General features: G+C 55.7%; 1 protein-coding gene across 2 annotated transcripts in view; it reads right to left on the bottom strand.

Moving 5' to 3' along the window:
* Positions 1-24,083, bottom strand: part of EVPL (envoplakin) — a 35,128-nt gene that overhangs the window by 4,515 nt on the left and 6,530 nt on the right. The window contains exons 1-21 of one of the 2 annotated variants that reach the window (XM_062632222.1): positions 20,189-20,403; positions 14,253-14,352; positions 13,615-13,769; positions 12,828-12,951; positions 12,048-12,173; positions 11,734-11,772; positions 10,835-10,996; positions 10,229-10,336; positions 9,518-9,613; positions 8,995-9,120; positions 7,912-8,058; positions 7,630-7,784; positions 5,818-5,915; positions 4,807-4,988; positions 3,872-4,050; positions 3,338-3,476; positions 2,596-2,789; positions 1,939-2,089; positions 1,305-1,388; positions 1,109-1,219; positions 402-494 (exon numbers count right to left, since the gene is read on the bottom strand). In XM_062632222.1, coding sequence (XP_062488206.1) covers positions 402-494; positions 1,109-1,219; positions 1,305-1,388; positions 1,939-2,089; positions 2,596-2,789; positions 3,338-3,476; positions 3,872-4,050; positions 4,807-4,988; positions 5,818-5,915; positions 7,630-7,784; positions 7,912-8,058; positions 8,995-9,120; positions 9,518-9,613; positions 10,229-10,336; positions 10,835-10,996; positions 11,734-11,772; positions 12,048-12,173; positions 12,828-12,951; positions 13,615-13,769; positions 14,253-14,352; positions 20,189-20,262 — 2,643 coding nt within the window. In that variant the 5' untranslated portion in view covers positions 20,263-20,403. Of the gene's footprint in view, positions 1-401; positions 495-1,108; positions 1,220-1,304; positions 1,389-1,938; positions 2,090-2,595; positions 2,790-3,337; positions 3,477-3,871; positions 4,051-4,806; positions 4,989-5,817; positions 5,916-7,629; positions 7,785-7,911; positions 8,059-8,994; positions 9,121-9,517; positions 9,614-10,228; positions 10,337-10,834; positions 10,997-11,733; positions 11,773-12,047; positions 12,174-12,827; positions 12,952-13,614; positions 13,770-14,252; positions 14,353-20,188; positions 20,404-24,083 lie in introns of those variants that run through there. The other variant, XM_062632224.1, reaches the window with a different exon arrangement.

The following is a 24,083-nucleotide window of genomic DNA, read 5'->3' as shown; positions in this document are numbered from 1 at the left end:
AGTGCCCCAGTTTAATCTCTTGTCCTTCCTAAGCACATTGAAAATCATACAGCCCAGCAATCTTTAATACAGGTGAATCAAGCTCTAAAAAGGCATAAAAGTTCTACTGCTTTGGGATGTTTCCAGAAGTTTGTGAGCACTAAATACCAGCCACAGCTGAATCTGAAACTGTCAGTCTGTGAACATCGATTAGATGCAGCTGAGAACAGGACCAGTGTCAGTGAAACTGTGGTAACTCGTGGTCTTTATCTCACAGGGGTTTCCATTTCTGTCCTTCCTCACACTTGGACGTGGAGATCTGGGGAGGGAGCGGTATGATCCCAGTCTGACAGCTTTGGAAAGATCAGTTCAATCCCCAAGCTAGAGTACCCCATTCTTGCCAGGAGCTGTTAAGCTGGTACCTTCTCAACAATCTTCTTGGCAAATTCCAGCCGGCTGAGCTGCTGTTTGTTTGCTGCTGCCAGCTCCATGTAGAGCTTGGCTACATCGTTTTCCTGAAACAGAAACAGAAGTGAGAGCTTTGCCCCCCTCGCCCTGGCACAGCTCTTTGGGATGGCACACTGCCACCCCTCCTTTCACCTGGATGCACTTTGTGTACTGCAATATTCCAGGGATTTGTGTCTTCACATCTGGCTTTCTAGAGACACAGAGTCTAAGGACTCATGTAGGAGACCCTGTCCCCTTCAGCTGAATGCCTGTTAGGTGCCTGATAACCTACATATGGTCCAGACCTACAGATTCACTTTGGGCCACACATGGATGGCAATGGGCAAATAGCCCGAGGTGATGCAGGAGAACTTGGGTGCAATTGGGAAGAGCACACAGGAGCTCTGGCTCAGTCCTGTCCCCACACACCTGCCCTGTGTTTTATCTTCACACACCATATGGTAAGGAGGCATCATCAGCAATCTCGACCAAAGGTACCAGGCACACCCCTAATTCTGGATCACACGCTGCTTTGACCAATAGACAAAGAGATCCCTGATGACACTGGATTTTGGGATTAGGACCATGATCACTTTAAGGCTGGATTAAGGCTTTGCAGAGGACATGAGGCTTGGGCAAGGAGCTGGACAACTGTTTCAATGCCTTTATCTTAACATTTTACCTGGGCCTGGATGCTTTCTTGCAGGGGGGTCACACGCAGCCTCTTTGCAGCGAAGTCAGTCAGGGCAGGGTCCAGAGAAGAGCTGTATTTGCCTGCTTGGAGCTCATAGTCCTGTTAAGAGCAGAGACAGAAGAATCAGCTGGGATCTCTCAGGTGGGACACTAAGGGAGTGCTACCTGGGAACACCCAGCCATACATTGAGCGTGGACTGCACGTTCCGGGATAGTCTGATCACTGCGTTCTTCTCTGGCTCTTTGCTTTCGATCTCCTCCACCAGCCTCTGCAGGAGACACACATGGTGTTAAGGACAGGTTGAAATACAGAAACGCAGTAATACTCTTTACACAAGCAGTAGCTCAGCCTCGTACTGGAGTGACGAGAACAGGAATACATTTAAGAGGGGGTTTTAGAGGATCTCAGCAGCACTCTCATTTGCCCAGGAGCTGCCATACTGATTTATCATGTATGAGATAAATACCAGCCAACACAAAGGCCTCCACATCTCATCCTCTGAACTAGTCAGCTTAGGATCCACTCAGAGAGAGAAAGATGCAGAACCCAGATGCAACATCTCAGCCCAAGGTGCAATCTTTCAGGTTCTGTGTGTGCCCTCTCCATGGAGAGGTTATCAGCCTGGGGGTGACTGGCACAGATGAGGACACCAGCACTGAGGATGAAGGCAGCTGGGTGAGATACATCATCTGTGGGCTGCAATCACTGCCTCCTTGTTCTAGTTCATTCACTGTGATGGGTGGAGCACACAACTGTTCATAAGCAAATCCCCCCATCCCAGTAACATTACAGGTTATGAGGCTTGCCCTGGAACCCACCTTCTGTGCCTGCAGCTTGTAGTTCACCTGGCTTGGCCCATCAGTGGTCTTCACTTGGTGCTTGGGTAGGTTGTTCATCCAGAACATCAGGTTCTCATTGGAGTTTTGGAACTGCTGGTAGGTGAGGCTGATATTTCTGAGGGTCTTCTCTCTGCATAGCACAGAAGTGATCAGCAACATAAAAGGGAAGGGCAAAGATTCATGTGCAAGTTCCTAAAAAGACACTATGGTGAGAATGTCACCACAACAAAAACCAAGACAACAAAAATAAGGGGGTGATAACTGGTTCCCGAGTGGGGAGCCCAACTGTGCACATTGTGGTTGCTACTGCAACCTGGGAGGATGAGAGAAAGAAAAAGGCAAGCAACAGCAATGCCTGTGAGAATTATTAAACATCAGGGTCTCTCTGGGCAGGCTCATGGGTCAGGCAGAGGCCAGCAGTCAGCTACTTAAGGCCAGCTTCTCACAGCTATCTGGAAGCTCAAAGCCTCTGCTGTGCATAGGAAGGTAGCAACTACACAGCAAGACAGACCTAGTCCTCAGTATTCTTTGATAGTGTTCAGGATGGCTCTGCAATGAAGAACATATTCCCGGGTCTCTGACTAATGCTGGCCCATGTCAGCTAAGAGAAGCAGAGATGATGCCGTAGCTCCTCACCGCTGGTCCAGCTGGTCTGCCACGGCATGGTAGCGGTCATTGAGCAGCTGCACCTCCCGCTTCTGCCTCGGCAGGTCAGGGCAGTACTCCTGGAAGTTGTTCTGCACAGCACTGCAGCTGTGCTCAGCATCCTTGAGTCCCCGGTTCAGCTTCAGCACACAGTCCTCTTGAGCCACCACCTCCCGCTTCATCTTCTGCAGGGGGAAACAGGGCACCTCCAGGTTTGCATCAGTCAGTGCACCAAACAGAAGTACTTAATACTCTTATTCACTGTGCAGCACCTGGGGGGTAGTTAGGCTCTCCAAGAGACGTGCAACAGGGAAGAGATGGAGCAGTGAGACTTATGCAGTAAAGAAGGTGGAAAGCAAGGTGGGTTGGACAGTGCATGGAGCAGAAGGGAAAAGTTTTGAGGAAGGCAGAAAAGGATCACTGTGAGTGCTAAGGATGGGGCAGGGAGATTGGGAGCAGGAAAGAACAGGGATGAGTGTAAAGCAGAGCAATATAGTTTAGATGCTAAGGGGTTCATCGCGTATTTAGGGACCCCAAAGGTAACCTGAGAGGGACAGAACTTTTTGCTAGCCAGTGAGTGCAGATCAGCCTGCAACACCAATGTAAAGCCTTCAAAGATCTGGTCCTTAGAAAGGCTTGAGGTGCTCAAATAAGCAAAGTCCAACTCTCCCCACTGTTGCTACCTGAGCTCAGAGATCTCCCTTCCTTCACGAAGACCCTGATGCTGCCCTACCTGCAGATCATTGGCCCGATCCTGCAGAGCATTGGGGGATGCAGGAATGATGCTGTCCTGAGCCAGCCTGGCCTCAAACGTGCTGACAATCTTGTCTGTGTTATCAATCTGAGTCTCCAGGTTCAGGGCAGCCTTAGCCCTGGGTAAGGGAAAACCAACAAGGTTAGCTACAGAAGACCCCATTCTTCTCTCTGATTTTGCATGTTTAAGCTTATTTAACATCAGAGCTTCTGCAGCATGGCAGAGAACAAGCAACACACTCACCACCCTGTCATGCTACCCAGAAAGCATTTCGCTGCATACAGCGGAGCTGGGACACACACCCATTGTAGTGGACTGTCCACAGATTATGCACAGGAACTCCTTCAGAGGTGCTTTTGGTGATGGATGGGAGGTTTCCAAGCTGGACTGCCTGGGATGGACCTCAACCAATGCCCATATAGACCAAAAGCATCTTCTCATGCCTCTGTGTTGCTACCTCTGTGCAAATACTTCCTTCCCTCATCCCCATCAGGCCTTGCCACCATCACTCACTTCTCGTTGTACAGGCTGGAGAGCATATTGACATCATTGTACTTGCTCCTGAGGGCATTCAGTGTGACAGGGAGCTGGGAAGCCGAGGTGCTGGTGGGTTTCTTGGCAAGGAAGGTCTCACACTCCTTCTGCAAGGCATCCTTGGCTGCCCCCAGGTTCTCAAGTTTCTTTGTTGTTTCCTGGCACATCAGATGGGAGCAGAGTCACCCAACACAGTCATAACAGGGCTGTTGCGAAAACGTGTCTCCCTCAGGGACAGGTTTTGCTGTGGGGATAAGGGTGCAGGAGCCCTCTCATGAGGAGCTGGCCCCTGGGGCAGAGCCCCAGCCAGACTGTGGCTGTCTGGCAAGGCCAGGGTGTGGGAAAGGGATCCAAGGAGGCAGAGATGGAGGAAACCTATGTGCCTGAGTCCATCCCTCTGCCAGGGCTGGATGAACACCCACAGGTGAAGGTGTAACAAGCTGAACTGCTACAGACCCAGACCTTCTCACAGAGGAAAGGAGAGGGGCTCCAGGGCACTGCCTCTTTTCCTGTCCCTCCCCCATCTACCAGTCTGTACTCCCCACCACGTGAGCCAAAGCTGGTCCTTGGAGTAATTTCCTCTATCCCAGACTTTTATGCTACAGACCTGGGAGTGAAGGGTGACAGCATACCTGTGGCAAGGCTGAGGGCACCCTAAAACTGGCTCTGAAACAAATGGACCATCTTGCTACAGGGCTGAGCCAAGAGAAGGGCCTGCATTTGCCTAGGGTTTAGGTTAACCTGTCCCATACCAGGGCTTGAGGCAGCCTAAAAGCCTTGCAACAGCAGCATGGTGTTCTTTAAAGCACAAGCTGTCATCTCCCATGTAATTCCTGTATCAACCTATTTGGGGCCAAGGACACAGTGCTACCAAACTCACCCTGCTCCAGCTCTGCCGCAGCAGCAGCACCCACCTGCTGGTGTTTGATCCTCCTGGCAAGGTCATCTGTGGGATCACTGAAGTTCACTGGAGACCTCACGCGGTTCAACACCTCCTTTTCTACCTGGATCAGGTCCTTGCCAACACGATCCAGGCTACTGAGAAGCTGGTCAGCTTGAGGGTCATCCTGGACTACAGTGGGGCTCCTGGACAGAGCTGCAGTGAGACACAGCCTAGGTTAATCCCTGTTTCCCATCTGCCATCCCAGCCGTGGTGCATGGCCCTGAGAGCTCTCCCATGCATGGTCCCTAAAGCTCCCTCTCATGATAACCCTGCTACAGAGCTCTGCCCTTTGTGTTTTGCAGCTCTGAGGCACAAAGGCTTCTCCTGGGCATGCGGTTTTGATGGAACCATAAAGGATCCAGTTACCATTTCTAACCCACAGAGGATCATGCAGATGCAGGTGCCTACCCATGGCAAAGGCTTAGGAAAACGGTTTTAGCTCTGCCTTGGCCAACCAGAGCTCACGTCCAGAGGAGGGACACAAACATCCATGTGCTGTCATGCAGACCTATCCCTGCTCAGCTTTGCTGGGAGCTTTCCAACTACAGCTGTGGGAGTAACACAGTTTAGCCAGGGGTTAGGATTTAGCCGTGGCTGCCTGCTTATCCCACAGCCCCCAGCTAGGGAAGAGAACTTCAAGGGACCCAGATCCCAAACAAGGTTTAATTAAGGCTTCTAGATAAGCACATCCCCCTGCAACCCTAAATAATACCCTGCAGCTGTTGATGGAGCTGAGGTTGAGAAAGGCAACAGGGAATTTAAGAGAATTGCCTGAGACCACACAGTGAATCCTTGGCAGCACTAGGAGTCAGGTTATCCCATCGGCTGCGCTATTCCACGGAGCAGAAGGCATCCTCGCACTTGTACAGGTACCTCTGCCTGCTCGGGTGGCTGCTCTGCTTCCAGCCAGGTTTAGGTGCTCCGCAAGGGAGGTGCATGGGGTGGCTTTGGAGAGAGCTCGACTAACAGTGGACATGCGCACCTTGCTGGCTGGGTTGAACCTGCTCCTTCTGGCCGCATCTCAGGGTGCCCTGAACCGCTGCTCGCTTCTGCTTCACCGTGTTCAGTTCTGCTTCCAGCCTGTGAGCAGAGAGGAGCATCATCAGCCAGCAGCGTGGAAACCACGGAGCAAGCCTTGACAGAGCCCGGCCCAGCAGCAGCTTTGTGCTCCCAAAGGCAGGGGCAGGCTGGGAGCCTGCAGCCTGTTGTAACTTGGAGGTGTCCCTTAGGAAAGGGGACAGCAGGAAGAGCAGCCGGCTGGTTTGAGCAGCACATTTCTCTCACTGGAGCCTATGTTTCCAGCTCACAGCAGCAGCTATCAAAGGTGAATGTTTATTCCGTACCACTGCAGTGCCTTGCAGTTCCACAGGAAGCAAGTACGAGCAGCTGCTTCTGTGGCTGCTGCAGCAGAAATGCCAAGTCTCATTTGTAAGGATGGTTCCGTCCTAAAACAAGCTGGGATCAGAAGGAGCTGGGAGAACCAAAAATATCTCTGGGTGAGAAAAGACTGATGGAAGCAGGGGCCTTTGAGCCATGGAATCCTAGAATGGTTTGGGTTGGAAGGACCCTTAAACCCCTGCCATGGGCAAGGACACCTTCCACTAGAGCAGCTTGCTCAGCACCCTCAGCACCCTCACAGGGAAGAGCTTCTGCCTGAGAGCTCATCTCAGTCTCCCCTCGGGCAGGTTAAAGCCATTCCCTTTGGCCTGTCCCTACAGGCCCTTGTCCAAAGCCCCTCTCCAGGTTACTTGTAGGCTATTTGAAGGACCAGACTAGTTCACATCCCTGCTCTGCACTGCTACATGCACTGTGCTCTAAAACCACCGTGTCCCAGCTTGCTGGGTGCTGTCAGGCAAAGGCTGTCTCTCTGCAGCAGCAGGACATAGCTCCATGCAGAGGGACTGAATGGTGAAACAGGCTGGGAAATACAACAAACATTTTGTGTGTAGGAAGGGAAGCAAACCCTGGGAAATGGAACAAGCTGTCAGACATGGCCTGAATAGGGCGAGTGTTTCCCAGGCAATATCTCTAGAGCTGTTATCCAGGAGGATGTGGCAAACTTTTGCTGTTCTGTTTTAAAACACACATGAAACCCATAAACCCAAAGGATTCAGTAATCCAGGATGTGTGAAGAGGGGCTCGCACTCAGGAAGAGCAGCACAATGAAGTAATCACACCCAGCTGAGTGGGGACCCATGCTCCCATCACAGGCATGCCCAAGGAGCCCTGTATCTAGGCTGTGGGCTCTTCCCAAAGACTTGAGCAGCACTGGTTTATCCCAGCACCCAGGGACATGATTATAAAGGTAATGCCAGGGCTGCCTGCACCACCACCCCATCCATCCTGTGGGAACCACAGGAGCTGACTGGGCACCCAGGCAGCGAAGCACACGGTGATTCAAGAACACTTCTCAGTTTCCATCTGGGGCTGTCTGAGAGGAGATTCCACAGATAACTTGTCCTGTTTAGCAAGTTCCAAGCTCCAGACTGATTCTGCAATGAATTTAGTCAAACCTATGCAAGTCACATGTTTGGGTGAAGAAATCAAGCCCGGCTGCCAGAAAACTCTTTGACAGCAAGGTCTGTGTAGCATGCAGAGCTGTCGAGGAATGGCAGGGACCTCGATGAGACAGCTGGGTGCAGGGAACAACCCCTCTCCAGGAGGGATTTCATACTAGGCAGTGCAGAGGTTGCTCCCAGCTGCTATTTCTCTGGAGATGAGGCAGCCACACTGGCTACAACCTAAGAGCAAGTCTGGACATCTCTCTGGGCCAGGCTCTTCACTGCAGGCTCACCTATTGACCTTGTCTACGGACTCAGGGTCTGGTGGAGGGATGGAGAAGCAAGCGGACGGTGCCTCCTGGACCACACCGGTGCTGCTCTGCACCACCCACATCTCCGGGTTGCTGTTGTCCTTCAGCGTGTACTTGTCACCTCTGGCCAGCTGCACCTGGGACAAAGACACAAAACCCAGTGAGAGACTTGGCTCTCTGGCACCAGGCTGGTTTCTCCCATCACAGAGCCAAGATCTGGAGCAATCTTGCCTCTTCTGAGGGTACTGCCAGTGAAGCCCCCACCTCCCCAGCATCCCAGTCACAGAGGGTGTCCAAGGTGAGGGTCTGAGACGGATGCATCCGGCGTAGTTTCAGTGGGCTGATCTCTTTACTCCTTCTCTTCAGGTCTGTGATGCTCTTCTCCACCTGCTTCACTGCTTTCTCCTCGTTCTAGAGAACAGAGAAGACAGTGGTTGTGACCAGGCTTGGATGAGAAGGAAGGGGAAGGTCACACGATAGTGGGGCTGCTGGGGCCAGTTGCCCAGCCCTGTGTGATCACTGCTGAGGTGGAGTCAGGAATTTCTCCATTCTTGACCCCTCCATGTCCTTTCTACCCCTTTTCATCCTCAACACTCTCCTCTGTTTCCTTCTCTCACAGCAGATCTGGCCTTGAAGGCGCAGCCTGAGCTAACCTCAGGTGATTCCACTCTGTCATTTTCAATCTCCTAGGGAAGCTTTTCTTCTTGGAAATGGAACAGAGACCTGCCAAGAGGTGGCTGCATTCCAGTGTCAGAAGGTACCAAGATCCCAGCACCAGAGCAAAATGTGCTGCATGCATGGGAAGACACCGTGTTGAACACGTCCCCTCCCTCTCTCCCAGGCAAATATTCCTCTCCTATCTGTATCTCACCCCTGAGGTCAGATTTCTTTAATCTCTCCCTTGCCCTTGGCTCATGACACTGCTGAGGAGATGGGAGGACCTTTCCCTGCTGTTTGAGTGCCAGCAGCTCACGTTCTCTGCAGGGCCTCTAATCCAAGTGTCTCAGTGACAAGAACATGCAGCTCCTCCCTGCACTTCTTCGTTCTGATGGTGACCTGGGGCCAGGCTGTGTGTCACTGATGAGGACCAGTGCCTTCCCATGGGCTCACTGCCCCACAGCGTGAGCAGTGCAGACCTTTGGGGGCTACAGGGACTCAGCATCCAGAGCACAGCATTGCCGTGGGCTTCCCCCTCATCTGGGAATGAGCTGGGATGAACTGTCCCACTAGGTTCAGTAGGGTTATTCACCCACCTCTTCCCCTTCCCCACTGTTATTTCCTGGGGATGTTGTGGCATTTGGTCTGCCCCTTAGGTCTGGTGAGGGCCACCAGCCCTGAGGACCTCACCTCCAGCTGAAGCAGCAGGTCTGACACTACCCCAGGGCTGTCTTTGTTAAACTTGCTGTATTTGGTGTCCAGGTCAGAGCTCATCTTCTTCAGGGAGCGGCTTACAGCCTCAGCATCATCCTGGAACTGGAGGTGTGGGTAGGGAAATGGTCAGCGATGGGAGGACATTGCTATCTCCAAGTCCTGTCATGGGTCTCATTTCCCAGCACATCTCCTGCAGCCTGTCTGGGGCTCACAAGACCCTACAGACCACCCTCACGTGGTAACAGTGATGTGCAAACCCTCCCTGCCCCTCTCCTCCAAGCCAGCACGCCAACACAACAGGGTTGAATTGATGAGATGGGAGCCATCCTTCCCTGCAGCACTAAAGGACTGGTTTGGAGGGGTGTCTCCCCAACATACCCTCACTAGATGCAAGCAAAGGAGCTCCCATCCTCATCCCTTTGCTGTCCCTCTTCCCAGCTTGCCCACTCAGACCTGACCCTGCAGCCCCATGGCCAGTGCTCTCCTCATTGCTTTTTACCTTCTTGTAGCTCTCCACGTTTTTCAGTTGACTCTCCTGGCAAATGCAGAGGTTCAGGAAATTCTGCCACTCGTTCTTCAGGGCTTCCTGGTGAGCCTGTGGTGGGACAGAGCAGGACGCGGTGGGTTCCAGCTGGTCCTACCCCCCCACCACTGCTCTCCTTTCCCCAGAGGCCCCAGAGACCAGAGCAAGAGTGAAGGCTGCTGTTGAGCGGAGACAAAAACATTGCCTGATGCTGAGCTGAGCAAGGACACTGTGGCAAGGACCTGGCTCGTACAGAGCAGCCACCATTTCCCAAGGGGCCTCAGCTCTGAGCCCACCTCAGCTTCCCACCGTGTCTGTGGGCTTGCAAATGGAGATCTGGGGCTGGTTTAACTTGGGAGAGATTTTGCCATGTTACAGCTGGAGCTTCACAGCAGCAGGAATGTGGCTGCACCAACCACACGTCTGAGCGCCAGAGCAGGAGCTGGTCCCAGCACACTAACGTTAGCCACTGTCTCCTGGAGGTTCCTGAAGGGGTGAAGACCCTGCACTGCCCTCAGCTTCCCCATAGGGCTGGAGCAGGCAGACTGATGCTGGCTGTCCGCGGCACCGTGGAAGGAAAGAGTAGCACAGCAGCTCTGCAGAAGAGGTCTCCTCCAAAGCGCTTCCTGGCTCTCGATGCAGAGACACTCATTCTTTTACAGGGTTTGGGAGGACCCCTTGCCTTACCTGGATAGGTTTGACCGCAGGGTGCTTTAGCTCAATCATCCTGTCCCCATCGTCCTGCAGATTGTTCACAAACTCCTCCTGGCTGAGCAGCTCCTTGGACTTGAAATCCTGAAGGGGAAGAGAAATTCCATGACCATGGGAGCACGCAGGGAGCACAGAGCGGTTTCCTGGGACATCAAAGCACACACATCCTTATTGGGTTGTTTTTAAAGAAAGAAGAGGCTCAGCAAAGCTACAACAAATTACACACGCTTGGGCCTCACAGAGCATCAGGGCATTCATCCAGAGAGCATTTTCCTAAGCAATTATCCCTCCCCTTTTTCCAGATCCAAGCATATAGCTGGCACTGGGTGCTGTAGTTTGGATGCAGAGGCTGACATGATGCTGAGCCTTTCCCTCACCAACAGCTCTCTAATGTGTGATCCCACATGCCAGCTCAGGGGATGCTCAGAGTGGCTCATCCTTAACTCCGGCATGGACTCAGAGCATCTGTTCCACCTCTTTTTCTGTGCCTGGGAAAGCAGCAGGCTCAGGGCTGGGGGTGGATATCCAGGAGGCTGGGATCCAATCTCGGCTGCTGGGCTTGGCCAGCCCCCAGGAGCCCACCTCGTACTCCCGACGCACACTCTGGATGTCCATCATTTGGTCACTCCAGTCCTGCTTCAGGATCCTGGTCTGCTGCTCCGTCAGGTAGCCCAGCTCCTTGGTGCAGCCCTGGAGGTGGTGGTAGAGGCTGCCCAGGCTCTGCCCTCGCCAGATGGAGGCTTTCTGCCCATGCACACAGGGGAGAGACAGCGTTGGTGCTCAGGCTGAGGAGCCCCTTCCCCTCCTCCTCCCCCCCCAGAATCCCACTCTCATTGCGCATCCACTGGGAGATTCCCAGAGCCCTCGGTGAGACATCTCTGCCACCCCTTGCTCTTATCTGATGGGGATGCCAATCCCTTTTCCCTCCTTCACAGACAGGCTGTGTTTGTCTAACCAGAATCTCAGGTGTGGGCTGGTGCCTGGGGCAGGCTGAGGGCTGGCTCCGCTCTGCTCTGTTTCTCACAAATGCCATTCTTCAGCATCAACCTTTCCAGGCCCAGCTGGCAAAACCCAGGACCTAATTCCCAACCACCTCCTTTGTTCCGGCTGTTCATTTCCTCTCTGGAGCCCTTGTCAGGGATCACTGCAAGCCTCAACATTTGCAATCCTGATTTGGAACAGTGTGGGCTAGGACAGGGTTTCCTGCTGCTGCACCCGTAACCCTGCGCTCACGGACACACAGCAGCTCCAGACCAGCAATCCATGAGGAGGAGACACACAGATCTCACCCACAGCACTGCCCCGAGGGCAGCAAGCGTGCTCTCAATTTACACTCCAGGTGGGGAGGAAACAGGGCAACAAGATGAGGGACACAACCAGAGGTAGCTCCTGCCCTGAGTCAGGCATTCCCTGTCCATCAGGGAGGGGGTTTCTCTGCGGTGTGACCCCATCATCTGCCCAGAAAGCCGCTGGAAGCTTACCAGCAAGTCCTTGTACTGACTTTTTAAATCTGCCACATCCTGGGTTACAACACGGCCAAGATCATGGGGAAAAGAAAAGAGAAAAAAGCTGTTAGCAAAACACGTGGTAGATGCTGATGTGCTGATTTATGGGAAGTGCTTTAGAAGCCATTCAGGAACCTCCTCCCTGGCCCCTGCATGGTTTGGGCTGTCCAAGCTCCCCATGCCCTCTGCAGAACGGGGTGACTATTCACCACGCAGAGGAGAGGATGAGCAGAGCCTGCAGGGTCCAAGCAAAGCCAACAGGCACAGGGAGGGGATGGAGGGTGCCTTACCCCGCAGCGGAGGTTCTTGATCTGGAGGCCATAGGCTTCAATCTCCTTCTGGAGGATGTTGTGCTCAGCTATTTGCTTCTCCAGCTCTGACATGCCGGGGCCGTACTGCCCCGCGCCGACTTGTTTCTGTGCAAAAGGAGTTGAGGCAGGGATTAAAGCAGGAGACTTTATTTCAGGGAAAAGCCCCAGTGAGTGCTGGCAGGGAATGAAAAGATCTGGGATTTGACAGCAGTCCAGGAGGAAGGGAAGGGATCTGCTTTACCGTGATTGTTGTAGGTTCCCATTTCCCCAGCCATATGCAGGGCAAAGATTACCAGGACGTACAAGCCTGGTGTACAAACCTAAGCTGAACCAGCCAGCCTGTGGTGGCTGCATTGAATGCACATAGTTACCATCCAGCTTCCAAGGGAATCCAATGATTCCAAACTGGGCACTCCACATACCTGAGGCTGCAGCATGAAACCCTAGGATGTAGGGCTGTGAAGTCCCTGAAGACATCACCTTCTCTATCCTTTCATCCCACATCAGGGCACCTCTACCTGGTCCCCCTAAAACAGCTCTTAATATGAAGGGGTCAATCAAGAAGATGCTCCAGAGAGTTCTAAGAGGTGGGAAGAGAATCCTTCTCCTACCCAGAGCAGTTGAGTTACTTCCACCACCCCAAACGTCCCAGCATGCTGCTGCTGAGCACACGATGGCTCGCAGAGCCCTACAGGCAATAGCAGACATTATCTGGCCTTGCAGGATTTGGGAGATGCATCTAAAACCAGCAGCTGTTACCATCTTTTGGTCCAGGATCTTGGCCCAGTCTACCCTGGGTCCCACGTCAGGGATGTTCAGTTGCTCATAGAGGGCCCGGTACTCTGCACAGAGCTGTGTCACACGGTCATGGAGCTGCTGGATGCTGCCAAGAGAAAAGGAACACGTCTCAGGGTCAGTTTGGAAAGGGGAGAACCAAAGTGGGGTTTGTGGAGCCCAGATTTCACTCGTAACACCCTTTGCTGTCCCTTTGCGACCCTGGGCTCTTGTCCTGGTGCTCTCCATCTCCAGGGGTGTCTCAGAACTCCCCACCCAGGAAAAAGGCAGCTGCCGGGAGATCAGGGCTGTCCCTTCCCAACTAGGAAAGAGCTCTTCCCTCCTGGCTTCCACCTAGAAGGGCTGGAGAGAGAAGGGGAGCAAAGCAACCAAAGGCCAACCGAAGCCCTTCTCCCATTCCAACCACCACCTCTGTGCTCGCCTGAACAAAAGGCATTCGTTTTAGGAAAGGCAGAGGAAAAGGGGATTTGCTCTGGGAACGGGGCCGTGGTTCAGCTCTGCATTTTTTGGGTACCTTTCACAAGAGCTCCCAAATAAGAGCGGGCACTGCGGGTGATCACTTCGGAAGCCACCCTACACACCCCTCTCCTTACACTATATTGGCAAAATCCCCGATTTTAAGGATAAAGTCTATGGGAGGAAGGGTGAAACTCAGCCTCTCACGGCAACCACTGGAGCTCAGTCTAGGCCTTAGCAGGGTTCTCAATGGCTTGATGCCCCCATCACACCAGTCCTCCCCGCTTGTACTCACTCCTTCTCTATCTCAGTAGCCTGAGGGTGTTTCAGCCGCTTGGCACGGTCCACATCCAGGAAGAGGTCCTTGAGCAGGGTCTCTGCTTCCTTCAGATTCCTGGCATTCTCCGGCTGGAACTCAAAAGCCTTGTTCTTCTGGTGATTGCTGGCATCCTGGGGACCAGGGAAGGCAGGAAGGAGCCTGGTTGGGCCACGCAGACCTCACAACATTTTCCTTGGTCAACACACAGGGCCTGGATGCTCAACACACTGACCCCAGAGGAACCCCACAGAGATGCAAGGGTGCAGCCAAGCTGTCTGCTTCAGCACCTCTTCCACCCAGGGCGCAGTGTGGGTCAGGCTGGCTGCCTGCCTCTGGGGCTGCCGGGAGGCACAGGGCTGTGCTGCTGTGGGTGAGACAGCCTTGGCTGTGGGAAGCATGAGGCACCAAGCAGAAAGCACGGAGGCTGGAATTTGGGAGGCCCTGGTATGCAGCCCCAGGGGCTGGGAGGCTCTGCAGGGTGCTCCGCTCCTCCCCAGCCTCGAGTCAGCCCCCAAACCTGCACCAGCAAGCTGATGCACACAGAGCAGACGCCTGACCTGCTGCCCTAGGCACTGCAAAGCCTTTCCCCTTTGCACCCCCTCTGCAGAGCTCACCTGCCGGAGCCTGGACTGTGTCTCCAGGATGTCCCTCTCCACCTGGTCAGCGTTCGTCTGCATGCAGGAGATGAGCACGGCCAGCTCGTTTGTGGAGGACCTGCGAGAGGGAGCAGCAAAGCAAGGGGTGGGTGATGGCAATTCGCACCCTCTTCATCAGCACCCAGGACCCGATGTGGGGATGGCTCTTCACATCTTCTCCCTCTGCCTTCCCGTGCTCCAAAGAAAGAGTCTAAGTGTGGCCAAGGTGTATATGGGTGCTGGGCGCCTGGCTGTTGCCTTCAGCCAAGTGAAGGTACAAGGTGGTGTGCTCAGACGGCGGCTTTGTGAGCACCACGCAGCTCATCGGCACAACTCCCTGCTGCAGGACACTGCAGCTGCTCCAAAGTTTGAGTGCATTCAAAAAGCAGTGAGGGGGGAAGAGAAAAGGAATCTGCTGTAGGGCTCCCAAATACACCAGCACCACATCTGGGTGGGGAAGACCTGAAGCCACAGACAGCTGGAGGCCAGGAGAGCACCCTGCAGAGGCAGCACAACATGCTTGCCCTGTTTGGAGGCACTTCCCTGCGTGGCTGCCCTTGGCTGCTGGCAGAGGTGGGTGAGATGTCCCCTCAGCCTGACCCAGAGATGCCTTCCTGCACCCTTGTTTCATGCTCAGTGCCCTGCGGCTCAGCCCATTGAGATGCTGGAGAGCCCAGTGCCACCCCAGGACTGGGTTGCAGTGGACAAGGACTTGCGACGCAGACAAGAAACCCCTCTGGGCACTGTGTAGCTGCTGCAGTTGTGCTGCTTTCAGGGCCTGGGGAGAAATTGCCCAGGCCCAGAACACAGAACCAGCGAACATTCGCTGAAGGTCCCCATCAGACCATTCCCTATCGTCTGTCTCCTCAGTGCCACCACACAACCGATGGGCACCGTCACAGCCCTCACTCCATCCCCACCAAGGGATGGCACCGAGATGGCCACCATGGGCACTGAGAGCTCTGCTGGCCCCAGAGACCGCAGCGAGGCACAGGATGGTTCCCAAAGCTCCCTGCGGACAAGCCTTGGTGCCACCTTTGTCCTAACGTCCCCCTGAGGACAGTGCCCTCCAGGCAGGGATTGCGCTGCACTGCCAGGCTGTGGGACCTGAAGCATCATCCAGGGATGAGCCCTTGGAAAACTGCCCGTGGGACAAAGTTCAGCAGAGGCTCAGCTCCGGTCCTGCCGACTCCGGGGTCTGAGACCAGGAAGAAAGAGTTGGAGCAGCAGCGATGGGACACTGCAAGGGGTCAGCTGAAGGGGGGGGCACTTCTCCAGGGCTGGTTGGTACCTCTTTGGTGGAGGAGGAAGGTGCTGGCCTGCAGCAGGGCCACCCACATCTGCCCTCCAGCCACGTGGTTTCCTTCCTAGCCCCTAATCCAGCAGAGGACAGAGGAAAGCGGTTCCTCTAGCGGCTCCGTCGCTGCTGCAGCTCCTCATCATGGCTCCAGCTATGCACGGCTCATACCAAAGGCTAGAGCAGCTGCTGGGATGTTCATTTATTACAGCCCCAAGTGACTGTAAAGTGCCAGTGAGTGTTACAGTCACCCCAAGCCAAGCACTTGGGTGCCACAGTCAGAGCTTGTGCTTCAAGTCAGCTCAGCCCCTGCTGACCACAGCCAAGCCTGTGTAACACCGGGTGAGCAGCGCTCCCGCTCACAGCATCCTCCTGTCCCCTTTCTCCAGCTCCTCCCTTGGCTTGGATTTCCCAACTGGGAGGTGTGGGCCTGCAGCACAGCAGCTCTCAGCTCCCTCTGCATTTGGGTTGGCAGTGACTCCGGGCCATGCCTCAGCTTCCCTGCCTGCAAAATGCGTGTCAGCAAAGAGAAGGGGGGATTGCTGCCCTCTTCTATGGGATCATGGAGCCAAAGCGCCCAAGCAGAGCATTCATCATCGCCATCACCAAAACATCACTGCTGCAATCTGTCTTTTACACCCCATCAAACATCCCATCCGAGCCCCGGGGATGCCTGTCCTGGGGTCAGCTGCAGTGCCTGGGGAGGTGAAGAAGAGCCCCAAGCCCCAGCACCACAGGGCGGATGGAAGCAGCATGGAGCCAGGGCTGTGAGCGTGAGCGTGTGGCAGGCTGGAAGCTGCGGAGGAGCCCCCTCCCCAGCAGGTTACACAATCTCCCACTCATCCCCGACACGCCTGGAATGAGGTGGTGTCCCATGAGCAAATACTTGGGCACCACCCAGGTTTGCTGCTCGGGCTCCCTGTGCAGGGAGGAGGGAGTGAGTCACGGGCTGGCCCATCCCAGGGGATGGATGCCTGTCCCGATGCGCAGGGCGAGCAGCATCCAGCCGGGAGGGCTGCTGAGCTCCGCTCCTGCCTGGCGAGAGCAGGAATGGGGTGTCCAGTGTGAGCCCTGCTGGGATGTGAGCGTGGATGTCCCTGCAAGTGTTCACACACCGTGGGGATGAGGCCCTCAGTGCCATGGGTTAGCGCTGGGCAAAGGTTGGACTTGATGAGCTTAAAGAGCTTTTCCAGCCTGGCTGATCCTCTGATTCTGAGAGAGGAGAAGTGAGCATCCGTTCTTCCCAGGGACAGGGGATTGCCAATAGATTCCTGCTTATTTCTTGTGGCACCTCCCTCCTGGCTGAAGAAAACACTGGGACACCCCCTGCCTTGGTTCATAAGGCTGGACACGCTAATCAGCTTCGTTTAGGCCAAGCCACAACAAAACTATGGACTGCGAAGAGCTCAGCAACCTCCCGGTCACAGGGACTCAGCCTTGCCCATCCCCACTTGCGCTGCCTTCACATGGGGTGCCTGAGGTTAGCAACGAGGATGCTGCAGCAAACAGCCTGATTTCAGGGAAGAAGTGATGCTTCCTGCAGAGCAGTCTCAGGAGCAGAAGGGTCTGCCCTGTGTGTCCTAGACTGGAGAGCCAGGTCCCCTTGCTGGCTAAGGAAGGAAGGCTGGCAGAGGAGGACACCAAGACCCTGTATCCAGCAGCCTGACGGGAAGCAGCTCCCCAGCCCTACGAGCACCTGAACCACTTCAGAGTCTATGAAAGAGCAGTCTGGATGCTGGAGGACACTGGAGGCAGGTAAGGGATGTCTCCTGGGAGGAGAGAGGTGTCTGCATGCTGCCCTGGGAGCCAGAGTAAGGCCTGAAGCCGCCTCAGCTGAGCCTCCCACCCTCACATTGCTCCTCGGTCAAGGTGAGAGCAGCACTGAGGAACCCACTTGGTCCATGCACGCTTAGAGAAGTGCCCAAACCACCACAGACCCTCTTATCCCATCCACAGACCATGGCAAAAGGAGCGTGAGCATCTCCTGTCCATGCCAACACCCATCCACAGCCTGCAGTGACTCAGACACATCCCTGTCCCTCCTGCTCCCGGGCAGAAGCCCTCACTCACACCTGAGCACAGCTTGGCCCCATGTTTCAGGGTGGTCACGCTGACACTTGGGCTGCAGGGAGGCTTCGGGTGGGATACGAGGAGCCACGAGCTCCCCTGTGCTCACATTGGGCATCCTTCAGGCTCCTGGGGCTCAGGTCCTGCTCCACACAGTGTGAGCCTGCACCCACAGCTCCAGCATGGCCGAGACGGATGAGGGCAAGGCTCGGCCAGCTCCTGCTGCTCCTCCTCCTCGGGAGCCAGGACAGGCCTCCTCCCTAGGGCTATCTCATGCCTGCAAGAGGCAGAGCACAGTTATTAACATCATTAATTGGTTCATTCCTCACACCACTTTCTGCCTCCTGGCCAGTCCCACCGCACACCGGGGACAGTGTCTCTTAGCAGGAGCAGGACTGTGCCCTATTCTGGGTCACTCCTGCCAGAGCATCTTTGGGCAGGACCACAGCACCCACCAGCTTCTATCCCTGACCCCCTCTGTCCCTTCCTCAGTGGGCTTTGCTTTATAGCCATGAGGCAGAGCGCAAAGATGGGTCTGCTCTCCCCAGCACACAGAAGTCCTCACACGTTCTGATCTTCCAGCCCAAGCAGCAATCCCAGATGACAAAACCAGGACAGGACTTTCCATCCACCTCCAAACCCACCCACTGCTGGTGTCGAGATCGCACCTGGGCAGCCAGTCCAGCCAGATCTGATTCAATTCCACCTTCTCGGGAGGTTTCCCTTTCAGCCCTGCATTGTGCTTCCTCCAGCACACAGTGAGGATGCTCCTCAGGGACAAACCTGCGCCTGCCACTGCCTCCCCTGGGATCCACCCACCAAGGAGAGACAGCAAAGGGCCCTGCAAGCCAGGATGCTCAACATCATGGTCCCAAGGAACCTCTCTAGGGGTCTGTGCCAGCAGCAGCAGCATGAATCGTGGACATTGGGGCCACCAGGAGCAGCAATGGGCCACCAAGATCTTCTTGGGGCCACCTGCAGAGTGTGCGCTGGCGGCTGCTCCTCAGACAACTCATTCACCTTCATTCTCTCAGCAAACACTGGCGCTGACCAAGCCCCAGGCCATGGCCAGGAGAATCAGCCCTTGTCTGATGGCTGGTGCCTCCTAAAACAAGCACAACTAGCTCAGTAATTGCAGGGCTTCTGGCTCCAGGCTCCGTCCCGCACAGGGGAGAGCTGTGAGGTCTCAGCAGGATGCAGCTCCAGTTATCCCGAGAGGCTCATGCTGGGGAAGAACCTGGCTCAAACCCACAGGGGCTGCAGTGAGGCTGTCCCAGGACATGTGAAATCCCCGTCCCAGGTTTGGAACCCAGATGGTGAAGGGGGTAGATTGCATTAGCAAGACTAAAACCTGAGGCTGACACAGCCCCGGGGCTCCTGGGGAGGGGTCTCACTGCAGCCAGGCCCCAGCAGACGTTTGGTGCTCAGAGAGCCCCAGATCCCTCTTTGAGATGTTTGTAAGGGCTCAGCTCCACTGAGGCAGGGCTCCAGCTCCCAACATCTACATGGGGAGGCCTCAGTCTCTGCGTGGGCCCCTTCTCCCCCTGCCCCACTGCCCTGCCCAGCAGCACAGAGCCACCACCCTCCTGTTTGCTGTCTGCTCCCAGGGTTTGGCCCCCATAAACAGTGCAGTTGGGTGCCAGCACCGTGTTGTGTCCACCCAGGAGTCTGTCTGCCCCACGCCATCCTGGGCTGCTGCTGACCCCAGGAGATGGGGCCAGCACCCTGCAGGTCCCCCCTCCTCAGAACACCCCCACTGTGATTTCCACAGCCTCTAACACTGGCTGGCCACAGGGATTCCCACAGAATCAGTCCATGAGTGTATGAGACGTGGAACTGCTGAGGAAGCTGGAAAATGGCCCTGAGTTAGCAACTGCTGAAGGGAGGGATGAGCCCTCTCCCCGCAGGAGCACCCCTCCCAGAGGACACCCTGCTCCATGGGAAGCATCCTGGTCCCATCACACACAGCTTAGGGAATCTCTTCGGAAGGGACAGCGCTGTCAGATCCTTTTGGTGCCAGCTCAGCTCTCTGACCTGCAGAGACCCAGCCTGTCACCAGGATGGATTAGAGCAGTCACCAGCAAGCCTGCTCCTCACCCATCTTCATCACCTCAGCAGCACTGAACTGAGCATCCTTCTTCACAGACCCCAGGTCCCAGGGCAGCATCACACCAACCTCACACAGCCAGTGAGTCCCGAGATCTCAACTCCAGGCTGGTATCTGCTCCACCATCAAGCACACCTCGCTCCACCCAAGCAAAGAGGCTGTTTTATTCTCCCTATTTCCTTCCTACCCACCCACAAGGGGCTTTGCAGCACTGTCCGTCCCAGAGGCTGCACAGGTTCTTCTGGTCTAGAGCACAAAGCCCATCAAAGACAAGAGCTGGGGCAGCACGTTTTGGCATCCCCTCCCAGCGAGCCCCAACTTCCCAGCTGCTCCACAAGGACGGCTCTGGTTCTTTAGGGTGGCCTAGGACACATCGAGCGCTCTCCCCTCATCCTCCCGCAGGGCCCCAGGACAGCTTAGGGCGAGGAGAGGACCCACACTTACTTGCTTGGCTTGACAGGGGAAGCTCTGCTGGGGGAGCTCCTGCTCGGGGAGCCTTTGCCCACCCCCTTGAACATGACGGCGAGGTCCCCGCGGGTCTCCGGGCGCCGGCGGGGTCGCGGCGGGCGCTGGCTCCGTGCTCGCTGTCGGGACGGGAGGACGGGACTCGGCCGGGAGCCGCTGAAGAGCAGCTTGGGGGCGGCTCCTCCCCGGGCGCAGGTGAGCGGCGGAGCGGGAGCGGGAGCAGGCACCCGATGAACCAGTTTGGGGGGGGAAGAGCAGAGCCCCGGGGGAGGCCGGGGCTTGGGCCCGCCCTGGCTGGGGGAGCGTTTCTGCGCGCCCAGCCCCAGCGGAGACCGGCGAGCGCAGCAGCGAGGGAAACCCGCGACCGCCTCCTCCAGGGATGCGCTGCCCGTCCCAAACGCGTTGTAAGGCATCGTCTGCCATTCGCTGTTTAAATGCCAGGGAAGCAGCAGAAACCCCGCAGACGAAGCCAACCAAGAGTTTCCCAAGGCAGCTCAGCACTTTGGGAACCACCGATTTGCAGAACACGATGTTATTTTGCAGCTCGGGAAGGTTTTGGGCCCAGGCTCGGCACACGGCAGCCCCAGCTCCAGCAAAACACTGCAAGGCCATGGCAGAATGAAGGCTGGAGGCTCCAAGCATCACAAAAGCTGCAGCCTGTATGGTTCAGGCTCTGAGACAAACTCAGGTCCCAAAGCCCCCAAGACCTGGCTCTGAGGCTCTACTGAGGCACCCGGTCTATGCGAGACCTTAGAGCAGGCTCTGCCTCTGGGCAGCTGTTTTCCCTGGGGAGCAAAGGTTCAGAGTCCCAGCTGGTTCCCAGTGCAGCCCAACAACACTCTGGCACCTCCATGGCTCCCGGGGATGCCCATCCAGGCCATGCTGCACCCCGCAGCTCTCCTAAGCCACTGCAAGGCTGGGCTGGCATCGACATCCTGTGGGTTTCAGAGAAAGCAAAGTCCAAAGACCCCCAGAAATCAGGAAGGCTGCGTTTCAGGCTGATCCCACATGGATCCCACAGCTACATGGGATCCTTATCCAGTGCAGGACCAGAGAGGAGGGGCAGAGGACGGAGGAGGAAGACAGGAGCAGATGGGACCACAGTCCCCACATAAGCACCAGCCACCCGTGATGCCCACACACATTTGTGGTTGTTCTTCCCCATTTCATGTGACCTCAGAACAATCTAGAGCCAAAGGCTGGAGGGTCCCTCATCACTTCCTGGGTGACCTCTTTGTCCTCTTTAAATTGGCACAGACCAAATCACACTTATCTCAGGAGAAAGGGAAAGACATGCATAGGACAAGGCTCCTTTACAAGTGACTTGCTTTCTGCTACAATTTTGCTCCAGCAAGCTGCAAAGCCCCACTTTTTCCTGGTGGTATCACAGCTTGGGCCCTGCTTCTCACACGGGGATCCCAAAAGCATGAAGATGGGAGGTCCCCGCAGCTCAAAGCGCTGGGAGGTGGCTGGTGTGGACCTTAGGAGGACCTCTCCTCCAAGGGGGCTGCAGTTAGCAGAGACCTGCCTCGGGGCCTGTCTTTGCTGTGTGAAGGTCTATACACAGGTTGGAAAGCTCCTTGGCCGGAGCTGCTGGAGGGCCCCAGGCAGGAGGCACAGCACCTATAGCCCACAGGTCCAGACCCTGCTGCATTTGCATTCAAAGCCTTAAAGCAAGATGAAGCCTTGCCAGGGCCAAGAGCTGAGAGCATCCGAGGCCCAGCAGACCTCAGGCTGTACCCACACAAAGCAGCAGATGCAGGAGCCCATGGCTGCATGGGACAGCCCCTCTCTGCAGGGCCGCTGCTTGCAGAAGCCAGGAGGGATCAATCCCCTGGGCATCCAAACCAAACAAACTCAATGGGCTAACACCGATTGCCTGCAGTCCCCTGGAACACAGCACGCTTGTACGTAACACAAACAGCAAACCAGGCACATCCCAACACCCCCAGGACAAGCTGCTCCCCGAGCCATCCATCACCCGCAGCCTGGAGCCGAGGGCTGGAGCTCCTCACCCACAGAGCCTTAAACCAGCACCTTCCTCTGCTGTGTTTAACAAGGCAGAGGTTGAGCCTTCCCCCCATCCGAGCCCCAGCTGGCAAGGACCAGGCAGAGCATTTTGGAAAGCTCAGAGTGTTTGGTCGCAGCCCTGTGCACACACACACACGTGCTCTGGCAGGCAGCAGCATCCTCCGTGCCATACGCAGAGCGAACAGACCAACACCAGCTAATCTTGGGCTGACGGGAAGAGAGTGGCAGAGCAGCACCTGCCTGCTCACAGATGGTGCAAGACACAAGGCCAGATCCCACCTGGGGTTTGAGCCCTGCTCCAGGAGCGATGCCAAGCACCCAGCCTGCCTCATGGAGGTGAAGGGACCCGATTCCTCCTCGCTCAGACAGGCACGGTGGGAGGAGAAGAGGCAGAGCCAGCACAGAGCCGTGCCACAAGCAGGCCTCACACAGCCCTCAGCAAAGCCCCAAGGGGTCTGTCACCATCCCAGCCCCAGGGACCAAGAGTGGCAGGGGGAGGCTGCAGGGAGAGCCAAGGATGGCTGTGGGTGACAGGTCTTGCCAGCCTTGTTCTGAGTGTCTGCTGCAGTGAGGGATGCTCTGCCTGCTGCCAGCCCAGCGACGGCCACCACGACCTGCACACGTGAAGGGGATGTGGCTGCAAGACTGCTCAGGGGAACACTTGTGATGAGCACTGCTTGCTGCAGCCCAGGTCACTTCCAGATCTCAGCGGGCTCTGTCCAGACCAGCCCCAGCCATGCCAGGGCACAGTACAATGGTTCACCCAGGCCCTGCAAGAAGCAACAGGCAAGGAGACCAGTTCAGCCAGTTCTTCACCACAGCTACCCACACACTGCCTGGCACTTGGACCCGAGCCCAAAACCCAAGATGTGCTTGCTCCTTAGAGCTGGAAAACTAAGCACAGCTCTCCAAGACAGGCATCCAAAACAGCACATCCCGACCACCCCAGCTGTATTCCCAATGGGATCGCTGCACTGCAGTGAGGACCAAGCTCCCTGCTGCCACAGCCAGCAGAGCTGCCTTGCCCCAGCAAGATCATCCATGTTAAGAATGGATCCAGGTCATTCCTGGGCAGGGGTGGGCAGCATTCACTTCATTCCCAGTGGACCAGCCTTGGGATGCTGGTCTTGATCTACAGATAAGACCAATCAAGAGGAGGTTGTGGCTTGCCCAGGTAGGTCCCAGATAGGCTACAGCTCACTTTGGGGGGTGAGACAGATGTCCTGGGGGTACAGACATGGGGCTGGCTGCTCTGGCAGGGCTCCAGGCACAGCAGGAGATGGTTTGGGAAGTCACATCCCAATCATTTCATTCACTTTCCAGAACAGCACCTGGGGATCCATCCCAACAGCCCGGAGCTGTGCCAGGATGCAGATGCCTGGGTTTACAGAGCACCATTACCAGATGCTCTCTTGCTGCTCACACCGATGAGTAGGTGCCTGCAGGGGCAGACAGCAGGCACAGCTGCATAGAGGGCCTTGGCGAGCAGGTTACCTTTTCAGGAGTGAAGATTTCAGGAACAATCCTGGACTAATCTTTCCTAAGAGCCTGGCAGAGGAGCAGTTCAGAGGATGGCGCGTCTGTTACCGGGCAGGTTAAGCTTTTACAGAGGAGGTGATGGCTTAATATGACCCATAAGTTATTCACTCTTAGCTGTTAGGATCATTTGCCCTTCTGGGTGACAACATTCTCACCTTCTCTGCACCTCTCCTGGCCATCCTCCGCTCACCACGGCTCTGGCTGAGTTTTCTTCTCACTTCACCTCCTTGCTGCTGAGCTCCTTCATTCTTGAAATGATTCTCCTGGGAAGCGATGTGCTGAAATCAAAGCAACGAGCAGAGCC

The sequence above is a fragment of the Pezoporus occidentalis genome, unplaced genomic scaffold (assembly GCF_034315485.1).
Source record: "Pezoporus occidentalis ecotype Australia unplaced genomic scaffold, CSIRO_AGI_Poc_V1 ctg387, whole genome shotgun sequence".
NCBI lineage: Eukaryota > Metazoa > Chordata > Aves > Psittaciformes > Psittacidae > Pezoporus > Pezoporus occidentalis.
The sequence above is the reverse complement of the archived record's forward strand: the minus strand, read 5'-3'. Positions and strand labels throughout refer to the sequence as shown.